This window comes from Lithobates pipiens, unplaced genomic scaffold, assembly GCF_037356315.1.
Source record: "Lithobates pipiens isolate NorthernLeopardFrog02 unplaced genomic scaffold, aLitPip1_a1.2 Scaffold_3, whole genome shotgun sequence".
Classification (NCBI taxonomy): domain Eukaryota; kingdom Metazoa; phylum Chordata; class Amphibia; order Anura; family Ranidae; genus Lithobates; species Lithobates pipiens.
In genome coordinates, this window is record NW_027507790.1 from 224,690,037 (window position 1) to 224,716,697 (window position 26,661).

Genomic DNA, 26,661 nt, shown 5'->3' on the forward strand with positions numbered 1-26,661 from the left:
GTAATTGTTACTTTCTAATATACTACACTATGTCAGTCATTATCATCTTTTTGAGTAATATGTGAAAACATATGGACACCGGGCCGGACTTAGCGTGTAATTATACCTGGTGTGGACATCTGCAAGCATAAAGGCCTCAGGCTGGGTTTAGCCAACTGCCTTTATTGCTTGCCATCCGATAAGCATAGCTTACACTTACGGTGATTGGGCACTGTTTGTAGTTTATGCATGCACACTGTGGTGTCAACAACTAGTGGTTTCAATAACCCTTTCTTCCCCTGCGATTATTTGAGCAATGTCGTTTTTGGGACTTTATGAGATTATGCATTCTAATACATTATTTAGAATAGCACAGCTTGTCTGATCCTATTGTATTTGATGTTGTCACACTATATGCTGCTGCTGCTTTTTGCATGTTTTTTTTGCCTTGTTACTCTAGCGCTGTTGCTCCCCCATTTCTCCTACTATGTTTTTATTAAAGATTATGCGAGCAGACTGCAGTTCCTCTTTAACTTCCAGCACTTGTGCTCTACAGCAATATGGCGGTGCCGCTTTTTCCTGGCTCCAGGTTGTAATTCAATTGTTTTTCACTCGAGCTCTAGGTAATAATACAGTGGACCCTTTTCAAAATCCCAATATCAGCACATCCAGTCATGCCCTTTACCAATATGGCTGCTTGATCATTTCCAGTTTCCATTTTTCTTTTAATTTCCACCGCGGGAGCTAGCTATTTAAGGGGATGAGTCACTGACGTCAGCTGAAGGCCTATCCCTTGATAACTTGTGTGCGCACGAAATGCGTTGGAAGGGGCCTACATGTTGACATCACATCACCGCCTCCACGGGCTTGGAGCTGCAGCTGCCCTTGTAAGTATGTTTAGCCTATTTTTAAGAGATTGGCTAAGGATTACTCATTAATACTCGTTTATGACTCATTTCTGGCGAGTGCAGATTTTGGGTGGAGGTTCACTTGCGTAGATATTCATTAGGATTCTTGGTGCTATCTGGTGGATACCATTCTCTGCTTGATATTCAAATATCTCTGGTGAACGTATAGACATCTATAGATTATACACTGGATGGACTTCTCACATATCTAAAGACCCATACACACGATAGGACTTTGTACAAACTTTCCCTTGGATTTTTGTACAAAGGGCGTCGGCCCTAAACTTGTATTGCATACACACAGCAGGACTTTTTCAGCCAACTTTCACCAAATCACATGGTTTTTCTGCTCTTTACTGCCACCTTTGGTCAACTTCTGTATTGTTGTCTGATCTTTTGCATTGGTTCTGAGCATGCCTGTTTGTACTTTGTACAAAAGTCCTATGGTTTTCTGTACACACGATCAGACTTTGCTCCATCGGACTTTTGTTGCCAGAAAGTTTGTCCGTTCCCACAGCCAACAAAAGTCCGATGAAAACCAAAAAAGTTTGTCTGATGGAGCATACACACGGTCGGATGTTGCTCCAAAACAGCTAATTTGCATGTTTGTTGTCAAAAAGTCTGATCGTGTGTATGGGCCTTAATACTTTTTTCACAGTTGCAAGTCATTTATTTTACCATTACCTGGATTGTTTTATTTTTGTATCTATTGTTGTATACATTTAATTTGTCACTTTTATCAAGTGCTACACATTTACTATTTTGGATTTTTATCCCTGTAACTGCTACATTTTTTGAAGGGCTTGCTCTTTTGGAAATCAACAGACTTACTGGCTGGATCGTGAGGTGATAATGAAAGAAAGCTTAAAAAAGAAACGAATACAGCCATCACATCTAAGATCTGGTAAGCTGCAATATAATAAATAGTTGCTTTTGGGTTTAATACTGCTTTACGATGAGCGGTTGGGAGGGGTGGAATAACCACAGCTCAACTGCCAGTTTTTACTGCATTCCCCCCCGGCACAAGTGTAAACGAAGCCTTAGGAATTCCCTTAGTGGGCTAATTCTATATTCTGCAACCTACAACAGAGGCTAGAACAGTACTTACTATTAATGCAGTAATTTCCACATTCTGCAACAAGTCAGCACAAAAAACAAAAATTGACATAGAGAAATAAGAACTGATCCTGAGTTACAGTCACTGAACATGTTTTATATCGATCGATTCAACTACCTTCATCAAAATGATAAAACCTGAGATATCTTTATCCTTCATCAGAATGATGCTGTATAAGTGAACAGGGCAAGGGCAGTGTTTAAAGTGCAGCAACTCCCAATAGCCAATCAGATTTCAGTTGAGATGATTTCTGATTGGTTGCTATGAATGTACTTTGCACAGTGCTCTTTGCTTTATTTAATATAGTGTTTTAAAGTCTTATGTGTGTAGCTCTGGGTTGATGCCTGGGAGATGGATTGTTTCATGTATCTACCCATGGCAGAGCAACCAAGAGATCATTCCCTCTACACGGGGGACATACCTGTAACTATTGTAACATAAAATGTAAATAAAAAATATAATATACCTTAAGGAGAAATGCATTAGGAGAGGTGAGACTTCAAGAAAGAGTTGAGCAGGACAAGGACTATGAAAGAAACATAATTTTGGGGGTACTTTTGCATTTTTGCTACATTTTCATAGCTGTTCATCCTGCAAAATTGTACATTTGTTCTGTGCAAATGGGGGGAAAATGTAATGTCTTATGGGGCTATTTTTTCTCCAGTTTGAATGTGTGAAAATTCTGAATTCTGACCACTAGATGGAGGTAAAGATCATATTAGATAAGTATTTATTTCCTATGATGATCAGCGCCATTTATTGGCCAGAATGCGGTATTTTCTTGAGTCACAAATTCAATCTGGAGAAATAGCTTAGCAACATTAAATTTTGCCCCTGTTGGCACAGAATGAATGTACTGTACAGTTTTACAGAAACGAACAGCTATACAGACATTTTATAAATACACCCCTTACGTAGTATGTGGGATTCTGTACAAACCATAGGCGTGAACCTGGGCAAACCCTAATCACTACGTGTGGTGCAGATTGCCCCTACAGCCTTGGCTACCCCACTTCCCCTGTTGCCCCCACCTGCACCACAGTGCTGCTGGCTTCCCTCCTCTCCTCTCAGATGCTGGAATGGAGATCTGGGGAAGGGGGTAGTAAATATGTAATTTACCGGCCCCTTCCCCTTCTAAATGAACATACTGACGGTGTCCATTAATAACAGAAGCATAGTAAACTGTTTACTATGCTTCAGTTTGTGAATGAGCAGAAACCCGCTCAGCACAGAGCACTTTCCATTCATTTACTGTCCATGGCAGCTGAGGCTGCAGAGAAAGACATGTGTGTTTGGGGTGCACACACTAATGCAATGGGCTGGGCACACCTATGGTACAAACCCATAAATGAGTTTTAGATGAACTCTTCCTATTGTAACACAGTGCTGTGATGAGCACTAGGGCCCCTTTCAGATGGAGCGGATCCATCCAAACAGATCCGCCTGCTCAGATCTGTCCACCGATCCCTGCTGAGCAGGCGGATGACAGGGCCATGTCTGTTCCTGTCAGAGAGGTTACCTGACTGGACGGATGGCCGGCCGCTCTGGCTCGCGCCAGTGTGCGCCGGTGCACGTTGGCGCACGTGTTCCTGTGCGTGCGGCTGTGGGCACTCATGTGCGTGTGCTGGCTGACCCCGTTGTGCATGTTGGTACGCGGACGTATGTTGGCACGCACGTTCCTATGGGCATCGACTCACGTGCTTCTGGGGGCACCGGTGCATGTGGGTTTGCATGCGCTTGTGCGTATTGGCGCACACACGTGCGTGCTGTTTGGCGCTGACTGGCCTATTTAGTCTGACTGAACCCATTGATCGGTGCTGTCTGATCAACAGCTCCCCATGACCTTGTTCCCTGAACCTGAATTCCGGCTTGACTACCTATTGACTCGGCTTGCCCTTCTGACCTTCCTGGATATCTGCCCGCATCTGACCTCTGGCTCGTTTTTGACCTTGCTTCTGCCTGCTCCCTCATACTTCGCTGCCCGCACGTTGCTGAACCCGGCCTGTACCTGGACTTACCTTACCTGCTCCTGCTCAGTACCCGCTGCCTGCATTCCTGCTCTCCACCTTGCTGTCTGAAGACCCTTCTTTTCCAGCATCAGGACTTACCTACCAGGCTCTCATACTCCTTCGCACTCCTGAGCCACCTGTCTTCTCTACCAGGGGCCACTAGACGGATACGTAAGGGAAACCACCCTCTGCCCAAGTGGACTCACCGGTCAGGTACATAGGCTCTGATAGTTCCAGACACAGCCTGCTCTCCTCTTTGTAGCTTGCTGGCTAATATTTTTAAAACCAGGATAGAACTAGATGGACTAAATAATAAGATCAATAAATGATAAAGTGCTGGGAATCAATCAATATTAAAAAGTGAATGCAAAGTGAATATAAATATAAATTTTCCAGCGTGCTGATTAGTAAAATGAAATAAAGATGTAAAATCCACAAAAAATTTGATAAAATGAATCAATGAATAATTAGTACTAAAATACCATGAATCAATCAATATTCAATAGTGAAAAATACTCAAAGTGCTTGTGACTGTGATTATGGCACAACCAAATGAATGGCCATAATGGGGAACAACAAACCAAATTGTTCAAAATTGTACAGGTGTGAATACAAGTGGAATAGTGGGTGCAAACACACTGTGTAAAATCTCAGAACATGCCAAAATTTGCACAGTGAAATAAAAGTAGAAAAAATTAATAAAAATAAGAATAAGAATAAAAATTAAAAATTAAGTCCAGAAAGTGAAAAAAATCTTGCGGTGACAAATTAGATGTGAAAGTCCAATTGAATAAGGGTTAAAAATTAAAAATTAAACATGAAATGAATATTTGATGGTGAAAAAGCGCTCCAGATGACGTCTGAATGATGAAACGCGTAGGGCGTGGCCAGATACGTACACCTTCAGTACAAACGGCATGTTAGCCGAGTGGACGTTCCGAACGCTTTTAATACAATACGTGTTTTATCGTACTAAATGTGAGTATTTTTAAGGTTGTTTCAAATAAACTGAGTTTCAAACATACTACACCATGGACAGTCCTCTTTTCTATCACATGTAAACGAGGTACAACATCCCCACGGAAGAACGAGGGATCTCCCCAGCATCACAGCAGAGACAGCCCAAGAAGCGACACAGTGGCTTATACTGTGGATGCTGATCCACCCCGGACGGGGTCATATCTCTGGTGAGAGCAAAATTCATAAACGTTCACTGCAAACGTTCACTGCGAACGGATATCGAAGTCACTCCCTACACTTCTCTCTTATACACAGAAGACCTTTTTCACCATCAAATATTCATTTCATGTTTAATTTTTAATTTTTAACCCTTATTCAATTGGACTTTCACATCTGATTTGTCACCGCAAGATTTTTTTCACTTTCTGGACTTAATTTTAAATTTTTATTCTTATTCTTATTTTTATTTATTTTTTCTACTTTTATTTCACTGTGCAAATTTTGGCATGTTCTGAGATTTGACACAGTGTGTTTGCACCCACTATTCCACTTGTATTCACACCTGTACAATTTTGAACAATTTGGTTTGTTGTTCCCCATTATGGCCATTCATTTGGTTGTGCCATAATCACAGTCACAAGCACTTTGAGTATTTTTCACTATTCAATATTGATTGATTCATGGTATTTTAGTACTAATTATTCATTGATTCATTTTATCCAATTTTTTGTGGATTTTACATCTTTATTTCATTTTACTAATCAGCACGCTGGAAAATTTATATTTATATTCACTTTGCATTCACTTTTTAATATTGATTGATTCCCAGCACTTTATCATTTATTGATCTTATTATTTAGTCCATCTAGTTCTATCCTGGTTTTAAAAATATTAGCCAGCAAGCTGGAAAATTTGTACAGTTTTATGATATCCTTTTTTAGTGAGTTTAATAAGGTATAGCGCCATATCTATTCTCTTTCTCTCACCTATCTCACTGTTCCATCCATTTGGATGGAAGCATAATAGAGGCTGCTCTTACCTACATTACATTACATACTCTCTGTATAACAAACTCCATAGCGCATCCTATCCCTTTGTTTTTTATTGCTCTCCTCTTTGGGCCGGTTGGATGGAAATAGACAACATGTCTGTTTCCATCTGATTGTTATCCAATCCGCCAGATGGATGGCGAACGTATTGGCATCCTTCTGATTTTTAGCAGCCTGGATTGGATCAGATTCCGACGGGTGTCAGAAGACACATGTCCGCTGACATCCGCCGCCCCATAGAGATCAATGAGTGGTCTGATTGGGTCCACTTGAGAAACGGACAGGCGGACCTAATGAGTCTGCCAGTGTGAAAGGGGTCTAATGCATAGCAATTCAATTAGAGATTCAGATTTCATCAGTCTGCACACTCTGTGCTTTTGAAATCTGACCTTTGACTGTCAACCATGATCCTTGTTCACACCATGGTGTAAGGTAGGCACTATAATAAGATGACTAAGGCCAGCCATGGGTTCGAGTCTTGATATTTGAACCATGTGTGGGCAGGCTAAATGGACGAAGTTGATTAATTAGATCAACTTGGGTACAATCAGCCTGCTGGATTCACTTGCGATTATCACTGTCTTCTCTCGGTGGGGACGACCTCCCCACCGGGAGAAGACACTTGCTGTCAGCACTGTCTGTGTCGATGGGGGACTCTACAAATTTCATCCCGGCGACCCTTGGTTGCAGGAAAGAAACTTGCACTTTCTATGGCTTGCCTGAGTCTACTAAGAAGACCAAAAGGACCTTTGAGCTGCCTATGCAAATACTGACTTCCAGAAAGTCTGAGCAGAAGGCCTGCCCCTGCCTACATCCCATCATACAGTGTAAGGATCTATGAGGGGGCCTGATCATTACCACCCTGAGTGTGCCAATGCGCTAACTGCCAGAAATGTCATATTTACATAAATATGGGAGATTTCACTGCAGGACACAGAAAGGGTGTATGTGACAAATGCAAGCAACAATGTCTTTGCACTGTAATCTGTTCTATGCATGTGTTTGGTTTCTAGTTTTGACAGCAAGGTTTATATATATAGGGAGGAGAATACCTAGCTGAGATGTCCAGTAAATTCAGTTGTATTATTTATTAAAACATGGATTCTCTGGATTAGTGTAGGCAGAACAGATGTTTAAACAAGGTAAAGATTTATTCTAGAAGCTCGGCGTACGGCAAATACACTTCAGTGCCTTCCTTTCCAACAGTAGGGGGATGCTGCCATCTGGTGGTAAGTTCCAATGGCAGCAAGCATCATCTACAGAAGTGTTTCTCAACCGTTTTACAAGGCACCATTTAAAATTCTGCACAATTATCTCGAGGCACCCCATTCTAAAATGTAAAAAACTAAACTAATAGTTTTACAAATGCAGCAGCGTCCACGTTTACAATGTAAATACACTTTTGCACACTGGTGTTAGTATTCCAGTGTTTCTCTTCTCCCTCATACAGGAAATGTGACCCCCAGACAGGGGGGGGGGGGGCAACAAACCAATCCCCCCCCCCCTTGAGAAAATAGTGAACAAGCTGTGCTGATGCTGACAACCCCTCAGGACACGGCAGCAACAGCTTGTTCACTATTTTCTCAAGGGGGGGGGGGATTGGTTTGTTGCCCCCCCCCCCCCTGTCTGGGGGTCACATTTCCTGTATGAGGGAGAAGAGAAACACTGGAATACTAACACCAGTGTGCAAAAGTGTATTTACATTTTAAATGTGGACAGGGATGCAAGCTTCCATAGAGGTACAGGACCTTATCTCTGGCTGCTCCCACTCTGTCCTCCCATCCACCTGGCTGCTCCCACCCTGTTCTCCCATCCAGCTGGCTGCTCCCAACCTGTCCTCCCCTCCCCTCCACCGGGCTGCCTCCACCCTGTCCTCCCCTACACCTGGCTGCATCCACCATGTTCTCTCCTCCACCTGGCTGCTCCCACCCTGTCCTCCCCTCCACCCAGTTGCTCCCACCCTGTCTTCCCTTCCACCTGGCTGTTCCCACCCTGTCCTCCCTTCCACCTGGCTGTTCCCACCCTGTCCTCCCTTCCACCTGGCTGCATCCAACCTGTCCTCCTCTCCACCTGGCTGCATCCAACCTGTCCTCCCCTCAACCTGGCTGCATCCACCCTGTCCTCCCTTCCACCTGGCTGCATCCAACCTGTCCTCCTCTCCACCTGGCTGCATCCACCCTGTCCTCCTCTCCACCTGGCTGCATCCAACCTGTCCTCCTCTCCACCTGGCTGCATCCAACCTGTCCTCCCCTCCACCTGGCTGCTCCCATCTTGTCCTCCCTTTCACCTTGCTGCTCCCACCCTGTCCTCTCCTTCACTTAGCTGCATCCACCCTGTCCTCCCCTCCACCTGGCTGCTCCCACCCTGTCCTCCCTTCCACCTCGCTGCTCCCACCCTCTCCTCCCTTCCACCTCGCTGCTCCCACCCTCTCCTCCCTTCTACCTCGCTGCTCCCACCCTCTCCTCCCTTCCACCCCGCTGCTCCCACCCTGTCCTCCCTTCCACCTCGCTGCTCCCACCCTCTCCTCCCTTCCACCTCGCTGCTCCCACCCTCTCCTCCCTTCCACCCCGCTGCTCCCACCCTCTCCTCCCTTCCACCTCGCTGCTCCCACCCTCTCCTCCCTTCCACCTCGCTGCTCCCACCCTCTCCTCCCTTCCACCTCGCTGCTCCCACCCTCTCCTCCCTTCCACCTCGCTGCTCCCACCCTTTCCTCCCTTCCACCTCGCTGCTCCCACCCTCTCCTCCCTTCCACCTCGCTGCTCCCACCCTGTCCTCCCTTCCACCTCGCTGCTCCCACTCTGTCCTCCCTTCCACCTCGCTGCTCCCACTCTGTCCTCCCTTCCACCTCACTGCTCCCACTCTGTCCTCCCTTCCACCTGGCTGCAACCACCAATACTTTTCAAGACACTGTGTATTTATGTGTGTGTGTGTGTGTGTGTATATCTATATAATTCCATTTCTATAGATGCCCCCCTACTTTTGTACCTGTCCCCCCCATGTGCACCCCCTAAATATGAAAGCTGGAGATACCACTGTCTCTCACTGCCCCCCTGCATCACCGCATTTCTGCATCTGAAATAAGCCATTACTGTGCAGGTGCAGGCAGCAGAGAGATGGCATCATCTCTCACTGCCCGCTCTAGCTCCAGGACTACAGGGACACTGTCACTGGCTACTGGCAAGTGACAATCCCCATCTGGTGGCAGGGGATGGTGGCAAGTGACAAGCTGGATCTGATAACAGGCGACGTACCAAGTGACAATCCCCATCTGGTGGAAGGCGATGGTGGCAAGTGACACACTCGGGACTCCCACTAATTCTGCATTATGGTGAACTATTTTATTTTATATTACAATATAATAATAGAAACAATGCGCTCCAATCATCCTGACACCATACAACCACGGTGCCATGATGATTGAAGTGCCAACACCAGCCATTGCCCCAACAAATTGCCTGCAAAAATTTTGCCAGTGCCCCTCCCTGAGATTAGACTCTAGATCTGCCCCTGCCCCCACAGAGAGAGGGGCAGAGGAGGGACTAACAAGAATGTTTTCAGGCACCTGATGTCCTCCTGGTCATTAGGTGGTTACCTGATGACCAATGATGTCATTAGGTGCCCAAGGTTGTAACGCTGCACAATAAAAGCATGTGGCTTTGTGTAACAAAAAAAGTCAGGCTTGGTCCACTTACCAGTTTGTTGACAAATTTTGGGCAATTTGAGGAAATATTTGGCCGTTTTGCCAAGGCACCCCTGGAAAATCCAGAAGGTACCACAGGGTACCACGGCACCCCTGAAAAACCCAGAAGGTATCCAAGGGTGCCACGGCACCCCTGAAAAACCCAGAAGGTATCCAAGGGTGCCACGGCACCCCAGAAAAACCCAGAAGGTACCCCAGGATGCCACGGCACCCCTGAAAAACCCAGAAGGTACCCCAGGATGCCACGGCACCCCTGAAAAACCCAGAAGGTACCCCAGGATGCCACAGCACCCCTGAAAAACCCAGAAGGTACCCCGGGATGCCACAGCACCCCTGAAAAACCCAGAAGGTACCCCAGGATATCATGGCACCCCAGAATGCCACGGCATCCTGGTTGAAAAAGTCTGGTCTACAGTATGCTACATCTATCATCTGTATAATGTATCAGAACCAGACATAATAAATCTAACATAAACAACAGGCAATGGTAAAAAAAAATCAGTACATGAATATATCATTATAAATAATATGTCATCTGACCACTTGTGTAAAATACTGAGAATAATAATTATTATTTGTTTTACCTTTTTGGCAATTCTTCCCATCGAAACCCAGTGGACAGTCACATTCATAGCTGTCATGTTTGGGTCTGCAGCTCCCACCGTTGGCACAGGGGGCATCAGCACAGGGATGAGCGGCATTGATCAGATTTACCCCAGAAACCAGGCCAGTCACCAGATTCATGATCCTGTCATTTAGTATAAGCTGCAAGCAAAAAACAAACATATTTCATGATTTTAAATACTGAGCAGCATCATTGGGCATATTAGGCCCAAATAAATATTTAGAACACCTTTCCACCCCTCTCCCCCAGTCTGCATAACTCCTGCTACAAACAAATTTCTTACCCTACATGTGTGGAAGCCAAATCCATTTTTTAAATGCAGATACAAATTGTGGGACCAATCGCCATACGAGTGAATTTTAGCACCAGCTGCAGCTGCTCCCTAGTATTTCTAACTGCGACCATCTTGAGTAAGGGCAGATGGTTTATGTAGCATTTACTTCTTGGAATCTATCTTCCCTTAGCTTAGGCACATGCAGGCAGAAGGATGTGCTTTTGCTGAGAAAGACCCTCTTCCCCTCCTCCAGGTGAATAAAAAAATACCCATGAAGACTCCTGGCATGTATATCATTCTGGCCTAGGCCAGAAACCAGGAAAGGAAACTGAATACATGTTGAAAATAAGTTTAAAACAAGTAACTATACATCCTTTATTATTGTTTAATATTTCTGTGTATTATTTGAATGTATTTATTAATGCTAGCAGTGTAAGAGCCGGTTCACACAGCGGGCGATGCGAGGCGACACGACTCGCCTCGCCTCGCTCTCGCAAGTCGCCCCCGTTCTGTACAATGGAACCGTTCTGAGAGGAGCGACTCGAGTCGCTCCGACTCAGAAAAAAGGTTCCTGTACTACTTTTGGGCGACCTCGAGGCGACTTGCATTGACTTCTATACAGAAGTCATCTGCAAGTTGCCGCTGAGGTCGCGGCAGGTCGCGGCGAGGCAAGTCGGAGTCGCCTCGCCTCGCCTGCAGTGTGAACCGCCCCTTAGTCTTCAAAACAGTGTTGATTGAGAGAGGTTAGTTCCACTTTATTGTAGGCATTATAGACTGGTTCTTTATACCTGAGTTTTTGTTAAAGTTTAAAAATCTAATCAAAAATAATAACAATTACATTCAATTAAAAAAAAAAAATCGAATTTTTTAATATGGAGAGAGAAAATTGACAAGACACTGCCTCTCTGATCAGAGTGTTCTACAACTGATCACAGTTTAAGAAACTCTAAATTATATTTTGCCTACATACACAATCCATAAACTCTAAATATCCTCTTTTGCCTGGATACACATAATATATAGTAATAAACAGAAAACAAATAAAATATGTTCTGCATAGATATATGCGGTTAGTTTCGTTCCGAATTGAAATTCGAACATTTTTTTTGTTTTTGCTATATCCGAATTTCCAAATCTGAATTCAAACAAATCCGAAATAACGAAAAAAAACATTTCAGAGGAAATTCGAATTCAAATCATTTTTGAATAGATTTCTAATTTGAAAAGTTTTTGAATAGTTTTCGAACAGAATAAAAAATAATAGAATAGAATAAACAAAAAATAATAATACAATATTTAATAATAAAAAAACAATAGAATAGGAAGAATATAACCATTTCCCAAAATTCTAATAGAATCAATTTGAATTTGAATAGAATAGAAAAGAATAAATTAGAATAGGAAGATGGTTATATTCTGTTGTTTTTTTTTCTATACAATTGTGTTATTTTCTATTAAATTTTACTCTATTGTTTTCTATTCTATTGAAATTCGAATTGATTCTTTTTAGAAAATGGTTATATTATTTCTAATCTATTCTATTCTATTTTTTTTAAATGAATTGTAAATTCCTGATACAGTACAGAAAGGTCCAACCGATCTGAGAGTATTAGAGTCTGTCCATATATTGTATATGGTCTTGCTGGGCAATAATAGCTTTGTCATATGTGGGGCAATTCACACCGTCAGTACACTGTAACTTCCATTCTATTCAAATTTCAGAAGATGGTTATCTATTTAATTCTATTCTTTTTTATTCTATTCCTTTCTATTCTATTCTATTCTGTTCTTTTATTTTCTATCCTATTTTGTTCTGTTTTACTATATTATATTCTATTCTTTTATTTTCTGTTATATTCTTTTCTTTCCTATTCTTTTTGTCTATTCTATTCCTTTATTTTCTATTCTATTTTACTCTCTTTGGAAGTTGGAAAACTTTTTGAATTTGAAAATTATTCAAAACAAAATAAACGGATTAAATGAATTTATGTAAATAATGAATCAAAAGGAAACGAAACAAATGTTTTTGTTCTGCGCATGTCTAGTTCTGCGCAATGCTGTATCCGCTAACAGGAATTGTACAGCCCATAGTGTCCCCTGTGCACTCACTTTCTGAATGCTGCCACTGAATGGTCGCAGGACTCCAGAGTTCTTCTTCACTGTGTCATAATCAGGGACTCCGCCAATGTAGATGTCGGGGTTACATTTTATCTGAGTAAATCCCCCCTAAAAAATACAGAAATATTTGTTAACAACTCACATCATTTTACTGTATGTTTCCAGGTGTCCGATCAGGTACACCTGTCAGTTTTTCAGGCAGACCTGATCGCGCCATCCATTCATCCCTATGGAGCGGTGGATGTGAGTGGACACATGTCTGCTGACATCCACCGCTATCCAATCCTGTCCGCCAAATCCAGACAGATGGTGGTCCTATTTTCCATCCATCCATGACTCTAGTCAATGTTGTCATCTCCAAAAAACATTCTGTTCTTCCGGTTTCTGTCTAATGTACACAGGCCATTACCAGCCTATAAAAGCATCTGATCAAACCAATCTCGATTTGATCAGATGCTTTTAAGGCCGGGTTCACACCGCTGCGATGCGGGAACGCCGCGAATCCGCTGCGTTTTCCCGCATCGCATTACTCCCGCCGGCAGTTCACACTGCCCTATGCGGACGGCTGGGAGTGTCAATGATATGTTAATGACACCCCCAGATCCGTCCGCATATCGCAGTGCGATCTGCCGACTCGCACAGGAATCAGATCGCATGGTGTGAACCCCCATGCGATCCGATTCTGTTGCGGACCAAAAAAAGGGTCCCGTGCGAGTTTGCTGCGGGAGCGATGCGAATTCAGCCATACTATCTGTATGGCTGTACTCGCATCGCTACGGAGATCGGATGTGATTTGCGGTGCGAATCACATCCGGATCTCCCCCCGCAGCAGTGTGAACCCAGCCTAAGGGTAGAGGAGAACTCTTGGGTCTAATAGACCCCAGATGTCTCAGTTAAGAGGACATGCCACTGCTCATGCTGTCACAAGGGATGTTGTTTGTTCTGCCTCAAGCAGGATATTAAAGCGGTAGTAAACCAATGAACAAAAACAAAAAAAATAATCCTGCATGACAATGGCATAATGTGCTAGAATGCTTCTCATACTAGCACATTATAAAATACTTACCTTAGAACAAAGCCCATGCGGTGGCACCTGGTCACCGCTGAGGGGGCTGCCATGTTACCCTGGTGTTTCTTCTGGGCTCGATGCGAGATGAGTGGTCAGAGCCTTGATGTCACTCGCACATAGAAGCCCTCTGTTCTGTTGAGAAGCTCTGAAGTTCCGTTACGATACGCCGGACTTTCAGAGTGCATGCGCCGCTGATGTCAGCAGCTGCATGCAGTGTGAATATCTCCTAAATAGTGCAGGTTTAGGAGATATTCACTTTTCCTACAGGTAAGCCTTATTATAGGCTTACCTGCAGGTAAAAAAATCACCAAGCGGGGTTTACTGCTTTAAGTTGTTTTGCCTGCAATATCAGATTTTACCACAAGATGGAGCGAGTAGTAAATTTTCTGTTTTTGTAGAAATTAGAAACTGTTCACCTTTAACAAAAGTTCCCATCATTCTTCAAGGAAGAGAAACAGGTGCAACTTGGGAACTCAGACTCTTATGCCGTGTACACACGATCGGTCTTTTTGCCGGACTTGGTCTGGCGGATAATCCGACGGACTTTGCAGCTGAGGTCTGCCGCACTTTCAAACGAACGGACTTGGCCACACACGATCACTCCAAAAGTCAGACGGATTCCAACGTGATGACGTAGAATAAGGAAGTTCATAGCCAGTAGCCAATAGCTGTCCTAGCATCAGTTTTAGTCCGTCAGACTAGCACACAGAGGACCGGATTTTTCGACCAGACTCGAGTCCGTTGGAAAGATTTGAAGCAAATTTTATTTCTAGGTCCGCCGGACTTCTGGGAAGAAAAAGTCCTCTGGAGCCCACACACAATCAAATTGTCAGACGGATTGCAGTCCGCCGGACCAAGTCCATCGAAAAGTCCGGTCGTGTGTATGCGGCATTAGAGACTGAAAGGAAGAACCAGCTATCAGAGCGCATGTTGGAATAAAACTTGCACCGCTTACATCCCCTAAACACAGCATCAATGGTGAGAATTACTTATCGCCATATACAGCCTAGTTTATTCATTGTATTTCTGAATACTACTCCATATACTGATTATATGTACCATATTTGTTTTTTCTTAATAGTTTCAATGGATCTGTTTTGTTAATAAAGCTTCAAAATTACATCCAGTCTGGCTTATTGCAGAATAGGAGGGTTTAGCTGCATGTCGAGCTACACACAGGGAAACGTGTAGCGGGGACAGTTATTGTCCATCCCTTGTGATGGCAATAACAGTGACAGTGTAAAAATAATTTAAACTAAATACATTTTTCAAAAATTTTTAAAAGTTTCAAAGTGCCCTTGTCCCCCCTCGGCTTACTCGCAAAGGTGACCGTGTATGTAGGTCACGCATGCATACATAGACAGCATGTACACCACACGTGTGAGGTATTGTCGTGAATGTTATAGCGAGAGCAATAATTCCAGCACCAGACCTCCTGTGCAGCTCTAAACTGGTAACCCGTAAAGACGTTTAAAACATTGTCTATGGAGATTTTTAAGTACCATCGGTTTCATTATTCCACCAGCACAAGCAATTTTAAAGCATGACATGTTAGGTATCTATTTACTAAGTGTAACATTATCTTTTTATACTTTATCAAACAGCTGGGCTTTATATTATGTTTTTGTTCATTTAAATTCATTAAAGTGTATTGTTTTGAAAAAACGCTGCACAAATACTGTGGGACATAAAAAATTGCAACATCCACCATTTCCTTCTTTATGGTCTTTGTTTAAAAAAAGATATAATGTCTGCGGGTTCTAAGTAATTTTCTAGCAAAAAAAAAAGGAAATTTTTACATATATGTGAGAGGTGTCAGAATAGTGGATAGAGGAAGATTTACTCTACCAACATGTAATATTTGAAAGACCTATGTAAGTTAATAAAAAAAGTTATGCCCATTTTTGCATTACTTTCAGTAGTACATCCCTTGTATATAGCACCATAGCACAACTTATGTAGCACTTTACATAATATTTAATAGTCTTTCACATAAGTCTATGCCCTTTATAGTCTCTATCTTACATGAATATATATATATATATATAGATATAGATATAGATATAGATATAGATATATAGATATATATATACGCATAGACTAGGGTCAATTAACTTATCCTGTCCAGGAGTCCAGGATTTGAACTGAGGACCTCAGTGATGCAAGGCAGAAATGCTAACTACTAAGCCCTAAGTTTATTAGCTATGTCCTATATTTTCTGTCGACCATTTTTATCAACACCATGTCCCTACCACAGACACGTTACCAGCTTGTTCAGAAGCCAATTAAAGTTTATTTTTTTAATTGAGTGCGGAAGCTGGATATCCAAACACATAGATCACACATAAAGAATCTACATGCACATACTATTGTATGTCTGCTGGATCTGGATCCCATCACTGCAAGGCTACAGTGCTAACCACTGTGTCACAGAGGCGTTCACAGTATTGCCTTCTTGTCATTTCAATGTATTTAAAGTATAGGAAAAAATACAACATTTTTGTTTTTTTACCCATGTCCCATTGGGAAAATTTCCCTTTATTTCCTGTTCCGAAGACACATCAGGATTTGAGAGGGTATTTCTTCAAAGTGACAAACAATTGCCACCAATAAATGTCTCCATTGCATATGTTCAGGTGACGGTTAAACATTTCTTTCATTTCTGTTCTAGTGATAGTAGTCACCAGGAAAAATAGGGTGAATCTCCTTAGTGGAGACACGGACAGCTAAAAAAAACCTTAGAAAGATGTTATTTCACCAACACTTCCGACCCAAAAATAAAAAAGTTTTGGCTTTGGATACACTTTAATTGGGTTTGCTTTTCAGAGCTAAGAGATCCTGTGTAAATTCTGCATTTTGAATGGATGTTGGCTGTAGATAAGCAGGTAAACTTATGTAGGAGGATTTGTTTCATCCCTGTGTATCACCTGAGGCCAGTCGCTTCACTGGGTTTCCAGCCACTTTAAATTACACCCCAGCAATCTTTATTATTGATTTGCCTATTGTAATCACATTAGCTGTGATGAGACTGTTGGTACGAACCTCAGACATCCCTTCTACTTGCTTCTGGTTGTCCACTTGTAACAAGCCGTTCTTAGCTGTTCGAGAGACTCGCAGTTCATGCCACTGGCCTAGGAGTACCGGCTTCTCGCTCCTGAATTGGAAAAAAATGTCAAAAACTTGTTTAAGAAATGGCTATAAAGCTCCCAAAATGTTAAACTTTCGCAGGATTGTTCTTTTTCTGAGCCAAGTCAATAATAACCAATATGGAAGCCCCCATATATAATACTAACTTTAAATAAAGGACTGTTGTTCTACGCTAACAGCACAGTTTCAATGGATAGGACAGTCTCAATCAGTCACCCAAGCAGCTTCACATACAACCCTATAAAAGCAGAAATAGGCTCCATGTACACCGGTTTAAAAAAAATGCTGCTCCTAGAGGAGTTTAGAGTTTTGACTTAAGATGCAGCTAATGTTATCCTATGTGTACTATGTGTCCATGCACATTAGGTAGCCTAGAGAGTTTTTTTAAGCTCAGTCTTTAATGGCAGAAAAAAAAACCTTCTGTTTTGAAACTCTCAAAAAAGATTGTTTTTCTGGTAGAAAAAAAACTGTTACTGAGTACTGTTATGCTAGTATGCATGGCATTTATAGGTAAGCATATGAGACACCTGAGGAGATGACTTATAGGGATCCTTTTTTTAAACTTTACTAATTTACATTCATACTTAAGATGTATTTACATCCATTTCTTAATTCTACTTTTTAATTTCTCTACTGTGCAAAGGGAACATGGCATTATGAAAGCAACTTGACTAAACTGAAGCAGAGTCAACATGTAGCTTTCGGCCACTATACTGCATTGTTTTTGTTCCATCACCCAGAATTAAATGACTGGGTTTGCAACAGTGACTTGGATTGACTTAAGCAAGAATCAAAATTTACCTACAGTGGCTTATGTAAGGGAGTCAGTAGAGATCTCAGTTGGGACCCAGCCTTTGCCTCCCAGACCTGCTATCTGGGGAGGATGGAATGAATCCAGAGATCCTTGGCCTCCAATGCCTGTTGCCTGGGGAGCATACAGTTTCAGAGCTAAGGCTCAAGGATTGGAAGTTAGTCTATATTGTGGAATATACAGGAAGGTGCAGAGGCGTAACTAAAAAACCATGAAGGGCCCCCCCGGTCCCCAACCCTGAGCTCTTTCCTACAAGACCCGGGCCCTTGGAAGTGTATGATTAACTGTTTCATTGCTAGCAGATCCCTAGTGGAAATGCATGATATTTCCACCAGGAATCTGCTAGCAATGATATGGTCAATCATACACTTCCAACACAGATCTGAAATGGTTCATCATGCACTTCCAACTGCGATCTCATATGCCAGCAATGAAAGGGTTAATTGTGTCCTGTTAACAGGGATCTTCTAGCAGTGAAAGGGATATCCTGCTTTTCCCCTGGGAACTATTATCTCCACTCAGTAGCCGCCACAGCATATACTTCCTTCTGGTCTGCTCTGCAGCCTGACTAAGCCTCTCACAACAGCTCATCTACTTGCTCCACAAGGCATGCTCACCTCTGAGGCCAGTCACATCCCCACCCCGAGTTGAGCCCAATTACTGCGAACCTTGCAGCAGGTGCAGCCTTGGAGATAATCAGTAGTCCAGTGGGAGCCGCCTGATCACTGCTGGCAAAAGAGGCAGGGGGAGGGATCTGTCCCTGGCATGTTCTGAGTGGGTACTGCATGGTGACCCGATCCGGCAGTAGAGCACACAGTCAGAGTGATATGAATGTTTGTGATTTTTTTGTGGGCACCCACATAACATGGATAGACTTGACTCTATATGAATTCACATGTTTTGCAAGGGCCCCCTTACTGCCTTCTTGGAGCTCCCCACGGTGGTGGAACACCAAGACGCAGTCACAAATGCGCCCCTTGCAACCGTGGTAATTCTGCTACTGGGAAGCTGGCTAATAAAGGGGAGTGCCTTCAGAAGAATTCTGCTTAGTCCATTGCCATTCTCAGATTAAAGGTCCACTACTACAGTTTGCTGGTCTCGGCTTAGAGCTCCATCACTAGTCTGTGAGAGGGGCTAAAGATATTTAAAGATAACTGTCCATCTGATCTACCATGGTCTACATTAGCCTGTGGCAAAAGTAAAGTTACTACTGAATCAAAGGATATTTTCGGATGTTTTGGAGCATTCTGTATCCCTGTCTCTCTCTCCCCTGGACACTGAGCTCAGAACATTTAAAAAGATGATTGATGGAGTGGATGTCTTTCACCACTGTTGAGTGTTTGGGTGAAGCTGCGGGCTAGATCACTGTTAGAAAGGCTGGAAGGGCCTGTGAAATTCAACAGCTCCAATGGCCAAGGGGGTCATTGCTACCTTAGTATAGGCACTGCACTTTATTTATTAGATACATTATATTATGTTATTTTTTTCCTTTTTAATAATACAGCTGTAACCAATTGGATTATGAAGGCCTTTTCCATGAACTAACTTATCACATTTACCTTATCACAGCTGTTCCGGAACCACAGTCAAACCTTAATACCACATAACCATTCGCCATGGTGATTGAGATAAAATCTTTGCTATCTGTGTCATAACTGTAGAGAATGGTCCCATCTTCTAAATCTGGCCGGAAGGTCATATCAAACTCCATGAAAGAAAGGTAATGGTGAGGTTCAAATGGCCACCTTGTCACAGCGAAGGAGCGGGAAGACTCATTAAACTGAGGGATGGCCAGGATGAAAGCTTGAACACAAAAAAAAATACGTTTAAAAACAACCAAACCATGATGCTCCCTATAAATCTTTATACAAAAATTTATGACACTTGGTTTATCTCCTTTTATTGCACAGAGCGGCCCCAAACCTCCTCTCCTCAGGTCCCCTGTTGGCACTCATGGTGCCTCATCTACCATAGGAATCCACTTCCTACTGTAGCACACCTGCAGACTTGATCCAGTCCTGGATGAAATGGGTAGGGGGGTGGCGGTGGAGGGGAAATACTGATACTGAAACATTTTTAACCTTAAAGTGATTGTCAAGTCTCAGTTTTTTCTATAAAAATAACAAACATGTTCTACTTACCTGCTCTGTGCAGCTGGTTTTGCATAGAGCAGCCTGAATCCTCCTCTTCTCAGGTCCCTCTTCAGTGCTCCTGGCCCCTCCCTCCTGTTGAGTACCCCCACAGCTCCATGTATCCATTCAGACACAGAGCCATAAAGGCCCTGCCCACTCTCTCTCCTCATTGGCTAACTGCCTTTGATTGACAGCAGCGGGAGCCAATGGTGATGCTGCTGTTTCTCAGCCAATCAGGAGGGAGAGTAACTCATGGACATCACTGAATGGAGATGGGCTCAGGTAAGTGTAAGGGGGGCTGCTGCACACTGAAGGCTTTTTATCTTAATGCATACAATGCATTAGTATAAAAACATTCTGCCTTTACAATTACTTTAATGCAGGAAATGCATTAAGGTAAAATATGTTTAGGCTTTAGGGCCACTTTACAGGTAGATAATCCTCATTATTTACCATGGTGAGCGCTCTCACTGTGACAAAGTAATGAGAGGTTCAAAAGTGGACACCACACAATAAAGAGGTAATGTCCCTAGGGTATACAAGACAAAATTGGGCAAACGGTCTTTGGACAAAAGTCCAAGGTTTTGTTGGCCAACAATACGATCATGTGTACGAGGCTTAACTTCCTGTTATTCCTACAGGACTGGAAAGTAAGAGAAATCTCTCCAATAGGACACAGATATCTCAAAGAATGGACAGGAGATGTATTCCTACTCTATCCCCCCCAGAAAAAAATGTCTTGGCTTTCACTATGCTTGGATTGTTTTAATATGACCCTGTGTTTTGATGGTCCCATCTTTTAAAACAGTCCATGACATAAGTCAGGGTTTGCTTTTGTTTTATTGCATCAGGAGTGAAACTTGCATCTTTTTTACAGAACTTATAGAATGAGGAACAGTGAACATAGAATCTGTGTTCAATTATATTAATTTAATACAAACAAAAATCCTATGTTTTATTTTCCTCTTTTTTTGGAAATTTTCCTTTCTCATGAATGTGCATTCCAAGTGATACCCAAAAAAACTTTGCTCTGGGTTGTACCAGAATCGTACTATAGAATAAATATATTCTTTTTATCTAAAGTAACTTTTTTTTTTTTTTTTTTATTAAAACTTGTCAAAAAATGAAAACTGTTTTGTTTTTTGTTTACTTTTGATTCTTTATCTAAGAATTACATAAAAATTATTTTTCAGGATATTATCATGAAAAGCTTTGTTTGTCCTTTAAACATACCAATATATGTAGTACTTTTTTGTTTGTTTTTTTGTTCTCAGGTAATGGAAAAGTTATTTCTAAATAATTATGTTCATAACAGGAATGTAGGACAGGGGTATAATGGTGTGAGTAGTTAAAGTGGAGGTAAACCTACCGATTTAAATAATTGTAAGAAAAAAAAAAGCTCAAATTAGAAATGGTTGATAAATGTTAGTTCCCCAATCCAACATGCTTTTGTTGGTAATAGCTGCCACAGTTGCCAGTGTGCTTATGTCAGCTGTCAAATGGATGTTGTTATAGTTGGTCATGTCTCATCATGGCAACTACAGATCTAAATAGAGGCTAATGCCGCGTACACACGACCGGACTTTCCGGCAGACTAGGTCCGACGGAATCAGCCCTTCTGACAATCCGATCGTGTGTGGGCTAATCCAAACCTTTTTCGTTAAAAAAAATCCAACAGCCCTAGAAATAGAACATGTTTCAAATCTGTCCAACGGACTCAATCCCTATTGGGAAAACCGTTCGTCTGTATGCTGGTCCGACGGACCAAATACGACGCAAGGGAAGCTATTGGCTACTGGCTATTGAACTTCCTTTTTTAGTCCCGTCTTACGTCATCACATTCTAAGCAAATGGACTTTCAAATGGACATAGTCCTGAGTGCCTTCATGTGTGGGCATGTCCGTTCGCTCAGAAGGTCCGTCGGAACTCCGCTGAAAGTCCGTCGGGAAGACCGCCAGAAAGTCCAGTCATATGTACGCGGCATAAGACCTCTTTCACACCGGCGATCCAGTCAGATTTGCCTGTCAGTTTTTCAGGCGGATCTGCTCAGTCATATCTATGGAGTGGTAAATGTCATCGGACACATATCCGCTGACACCCGTCACCATCCAATCCTGTGCACCAAAATCAGATCGATGGGGGGGCCTATTCCCCATTCGTCTGGTGGATCAGATCATATGGCATCAGATGGAAACAGACAGGTGTCCATTTCAAACCAGTTGCCACATAGACGAGAGCAGGCTGTGCCCTGAGCAAGCAGATACCGCTTCATGAAGATGCCCATGTGAAAGGGGCCTGAGATGGCAGCAACCTCAGTGGATAGGAGGGTTAAGTTCAACATTCAGTGTAGACAACACAAGATATCTGTTACTAGCCAAAAAAAAGTTCTTCTGGGCTCCTCTCTGGTTTAGTTTCACTTGGTACTGCACAGGACTTTCCTTGTTTTCATGGCCGACCCCTAAACACAGGCCAGTCTGAATTCTCTTTAATGTCTCCAAAAATCGAAAGGTGCAACCTGCATATTTGCTTGTCCCAAAAACTCCCCTTTTGTGCTCATTTTCTTTCCTGAGATCAGCCACAATAGATTTAATAAGAAGAGTTATTTTCTACGGAGAAGTAATTAAATATTGCCAGCTCAGTCTTACCTTCCTCACAGTGACGCCCCTGGAATCCTATAGAACAAAGGCACATATAGGAGTCAGCTGACTTTGATGTACAGGTTCCTCCATTGATACAGGAAGCCTCATCACACACCCCAATACTGCAGTCACCTGTGTGTCAGGAAGGAATGAAGTTCATATAATGCCTGCAATTTATTTTAAGGATACCTACAAATTATTTTATTTTTTATTTTTTTAGCATTAATATTATATACACTTTAGTTAGCTTAAACAACCTAAGGAATAATTTATGCTTCAGTAAATTATAAAGATTACTCACAGCACAGTTTAGTGCCCATATAGAATACATAACGTGAAACATATTTATAAATATCACAAAACTCTGTGGGGTTGTTCCTGCTAAATTGGTACTAACTACCTTGACAAAACTCAACTAAAAAAATAGAAGGAACTGGGCGAAGCCTTATGCCGCGTACACACGATCGGAATTCCAGCCAGAAAAAGACAGATGAGAGCTTTTCATCGGAAAATGCGACCGTGTATATGCTCCATCTAAATTTAGCTGTCCGAATTTCCGCCAGCCAAAAATTTATAGCATGTTCTCAATTTTCCCGACGGAAAAACGTTCTATCGGTAGTTCCGATCATGTGTATGCAATTCCGACACACCAAAAATCACACATGCTCAGATTCAACTACGAGACAGAAGCAATTGGCTACTTCCTTTTTCTAATCACGTCGTACGTGTTGTACGTCACCGCGTTATAAATGATTGGAATTTGATGTGACCGTGTGTAGGCAAGACAGCTTGAGCCGAATTCCGTCGGGAAAACCATCAGAGCTTTTTCCGACGAGAATTCCGATCATGTGTACTCGGCATTGGGTATTCAAGCACACACGGGTCCTGCGGATGCCTGAATACCATAGCCAGAAGTGCAGATGATGGATGGATAGATGATAATTCTCTCATTTGGCCTTTGGGCCGAATTATAGAAATCTAACTGTTGCAGAAAATAGTCCTTCCACTGAATCATCATGGAGAAATAGACATGGATAACCTTTGTTTGGCCAAATGCAACTGGCAAAACATTCCATCTCTTCAAAATTATATTTTTGACTACATGGGTCCATCAAAGATCCTGTACAAATGATCTTTCCTACATAAAAAAAGTTAGGCTTTAAAAAACTATTTCTTCAGACTACTTGGTGTAGCCTATGTTTTAGTCACCCTCTAAGTAAGTAGATATATTAATATGCTTTATTTACCGACATCAGCTCCACTGAGTGCCTTTCCGAGTGGCCACTGTCTCATATCAATGTTCCTTCCATTTACAGACAGGGACTGGACACAGCCTTTAAATCCCCGGTTGGTCCCCGCTGACTTCACCAGCCAGTAGGAACTTGGTGCCCCACCCAGATATAAAGGTGTGCGGAAGGTGATCTTACTGTATTGACCCTGGTGGAAAAAGAAACACATTGTCCAATCTTCAATAAAGTAAACGCATTATTACATAATATGTGTGATTGAAGACATCCTTAGTCTTAGGATTAGTTGGTGGTGGTGATGATAATAACATGGCAGGCCATTAGACTGGAAGGGGGTCAGTCCAAGACAAGTGCCTGAAGGTTATATGCAGTGTACATTTGGTCCTGTGTGCCACAGGTGAACGGCTGCTGAACTGTGTATATAGATATGTCCTTATAAAAACCGAAGTATTTTTGTTAGACATTGTTTAAATTTTAGTTTATATCTAATGGTGAGCTGCAATGACCAGCCTAAAAAGAGTCAAATAAAAATGCATGGTAAGAAATTGTAAATGCTCTAAATGCCACAACATGATCATTTGTGGACACTTGACCATCACACAAATGTGAGCTTATTGGAAATCCCATTGCAAAACCATGGGAAGTAATATGGACCTCCCACTTTTTTGCAGCAATACCAAGCCTTAACTCATCCTGAAGTTTTATTCCACAAGATTCTGGATTGTGTCTGTAGGAATGTGTGGCCATTTAAAGTTTATTTGTGAGGTCAGGTACCAATGCTGGATGAAAAGACCTGATATTGCAGTCTGTGTTTAATGCATTCTAAAGGTCTAATGGTTTTCAATAGGATTCAGTTTAAGGCTTTAGACTTTTCAAGTTTCTCCACATCAGATTTGTCATACCATGTCTTTATAGACCTTGCTTTGTGCACAATTATGCTGGAACAAAAAATGGCCTTCATCAAACTGTTACCATAAGGCTAGAAGCGCACAATTGTCTAAAATGTCTTTATATCTTGTAGTATTAATGGTGCCCTTCACTGGAAACACCTAAATGCAATATTTTTAAGTGTCAACGTACTTTTGGCCATATTTTGTAAATAATAAATTTATTTTGAAAAATGGCTCATCAAATATATCTCCTACCGCAAAACTCTATTGGTTGTCACTGTGAGGTGTTCTTCTATGTCTTGCGTCTTACCGGAGACCTTCCAGACACAGAAGCACCATTATCGAGCTTTATCCACCCGTTCAGACCTTCTCTGTAAATTGTCACAACATGCCAGGTACCTGGTTTGATTTTGCTGTCACTTGTAATAATAGCAGTCCCAGTGCCACAATTATATCTAGAAAAAAAAGAAAACATAAGATAGATAGATAGATAGATAGATAGATAGATAGATAGATAGATAGATAGATAGATAGATAGATAGATAGATAGATAAAATTTTCCAGCCTTCACTTAAAGTGTAAGCTCAGACAAAACCTTTTTTCTTATATTTTTGGATAGCGTGGGAAAGACTAAAACCCCTATCTGGCCTGTATTGCTATATGGGGCTTCATTGAAATTTCCCCTCAATCCTGGACACAATGGGGGTTATTTATGAAAGGCAAATCCACTTTGCACTACAACTGCACTGAAAGTGCACTTGGAAGTGCAGTCGCTGTAAATCTGAGGGGTAGATCTGAAATGAGGGGAAACTCTGCTGATTTTATCATCCAATCATGTGCAAGCTAAAATGCTGTTTTATATTTTCCTTGCATGTCCCCCTCGGATCTACAGCGACTTCACTTCCAAGTGCACTTGCAGTGCACTTGTATTGCAAAGTGGATTTGCCTTTCGTAAATAACCCCCAATGGTTTCACTAGAGAAGTGAGGGAACATCTACAACAGGGTCACAGACAGCCATAAAAAGTTGATAATGGTTCTAGTCTTACCCTACCCACCCAAAAAAAGGAACAGTAGGCAAAACAGTAAAACTCCATGGGCTTTCGAGCCTTACCCCATTCTATCTAAAGCTACAAATGAAAGATTTTGCTTGTAAATAGGCTTCAATTTCATCAAAGGAAGCCTTAGAAATGCAGAGAACATATTCCTGGCTTCTGAAAATCTAGCTGACTGCCTGTCTTTGGCTTAAAAATTCTGAGACACTCATTTTAACCAAGCGACATACCAAGAAAATCACCCTGAAGCCAGAACTCCTGATCTGCAGGCTTATTCTAGGCCTGCAGACATGTACTGGCCATTGGGTTTACAGGGAGTTTCCCGGTGGGCCGATGGCTCAGTGGGCCAGTTTCAGTGACAAAGTAATGGCTGCGCGGCTCGCCCTCAACTTCACGCAGTGATGTGGGAAAGATGAGAAAAATACAGAGGAGAATAAGTGAAATAATAAAAGAGGTTAGTGAGGGCTCCTTATGTTATGCTACTTATGTTTTTTTTGCACAATTGCGTATAGTTTTATATACTGTTTTTGTGCTTGTTTGCAAAATTAAAGTGGGCTGGTCTGGATGAAGTCCAGGGCCAAATTTTTGTCCCAGTCCAGCCCTGTAGGCCTGTGACATAGAAAGTACTGAACCATGATAGCCAGGGAGCTTGTATTTTTAGAAGAGGTCACCAATATTAGCCTCTATACTTCCTCACTACAGCTCACTACGATTAAGGTCTTTTTCCAAGCTGAAATGCACCAGTGGGACTGTGAGATTTGTATATGCCATGAAATAAAGACTAAGTTCAAGGAATTACTCATGTTTGGCAGACTTTCTTGCTTCCCTATGTATATCGACTGATAGGTGTCCCTCTAAGTGCTGGCATGCTGCTGTTGCCATGAAGGGGCTAGGGGGTTGAGTGAATTTCATAGCTGTAGTGTTTAATAAATAT

The 26,661-nt window shown here is 42.2% G+C and overlaps 1 protein-coding gene across 3 annotated transcripts in view; it reads right to left on the minus strand.

Annotated features, from left to right (window-relative positions):
• Window positions 1-26,661, minus strand: part of EGFLAM (EGF like, fibronectin type III and laminin G domains) — a 249,508-nt gene that overhangs the window by 31,618 nt on the left and 191,229 nt on the right. The window contains exons 12-19 of one of the 3 annotated variants that reach the window (XM_077462829.1): window positions 24,985-25,129; window positions 23,785-23,974; window positions 22,544-22,669; window positions 19,326-19,569; window positions 16,851-16,962; window positions 12,731-12,847; window positions 10,307-10,487; window positions 1,996-2,019 (exon numbers count right to left, since the gene is read on the minus strand). In XM_077462829.1, the coding sequence (XP_077318955.1) occupies window positions 1,996-2,019; window positions 10,307-10,487; window positions 12,731-12,847; window positions 16,851-16,962; window positions 19,326-19,569; window positions 22,544-22,669; window positions 23,785-23,974; window positions 24,985-25,129 (1,139 nt within the window). Of the gene's footprint in view, window positions 1-1,995; window positions 2,020-10,306; window positions 10,488-10,630; window positions 10,699-12,730; window positions 12,848-16,850; window positions 16,963-19,325; window positions 19,570-22,543; window positions 22,670-23,784; window positions 23,975-24,984; window positions 25,130-26,661 lie in introns of those variants that run through there. The other 2 variants (XM_077462831.1, XM_077462832.1) reach the window with 2 other exon arrangements.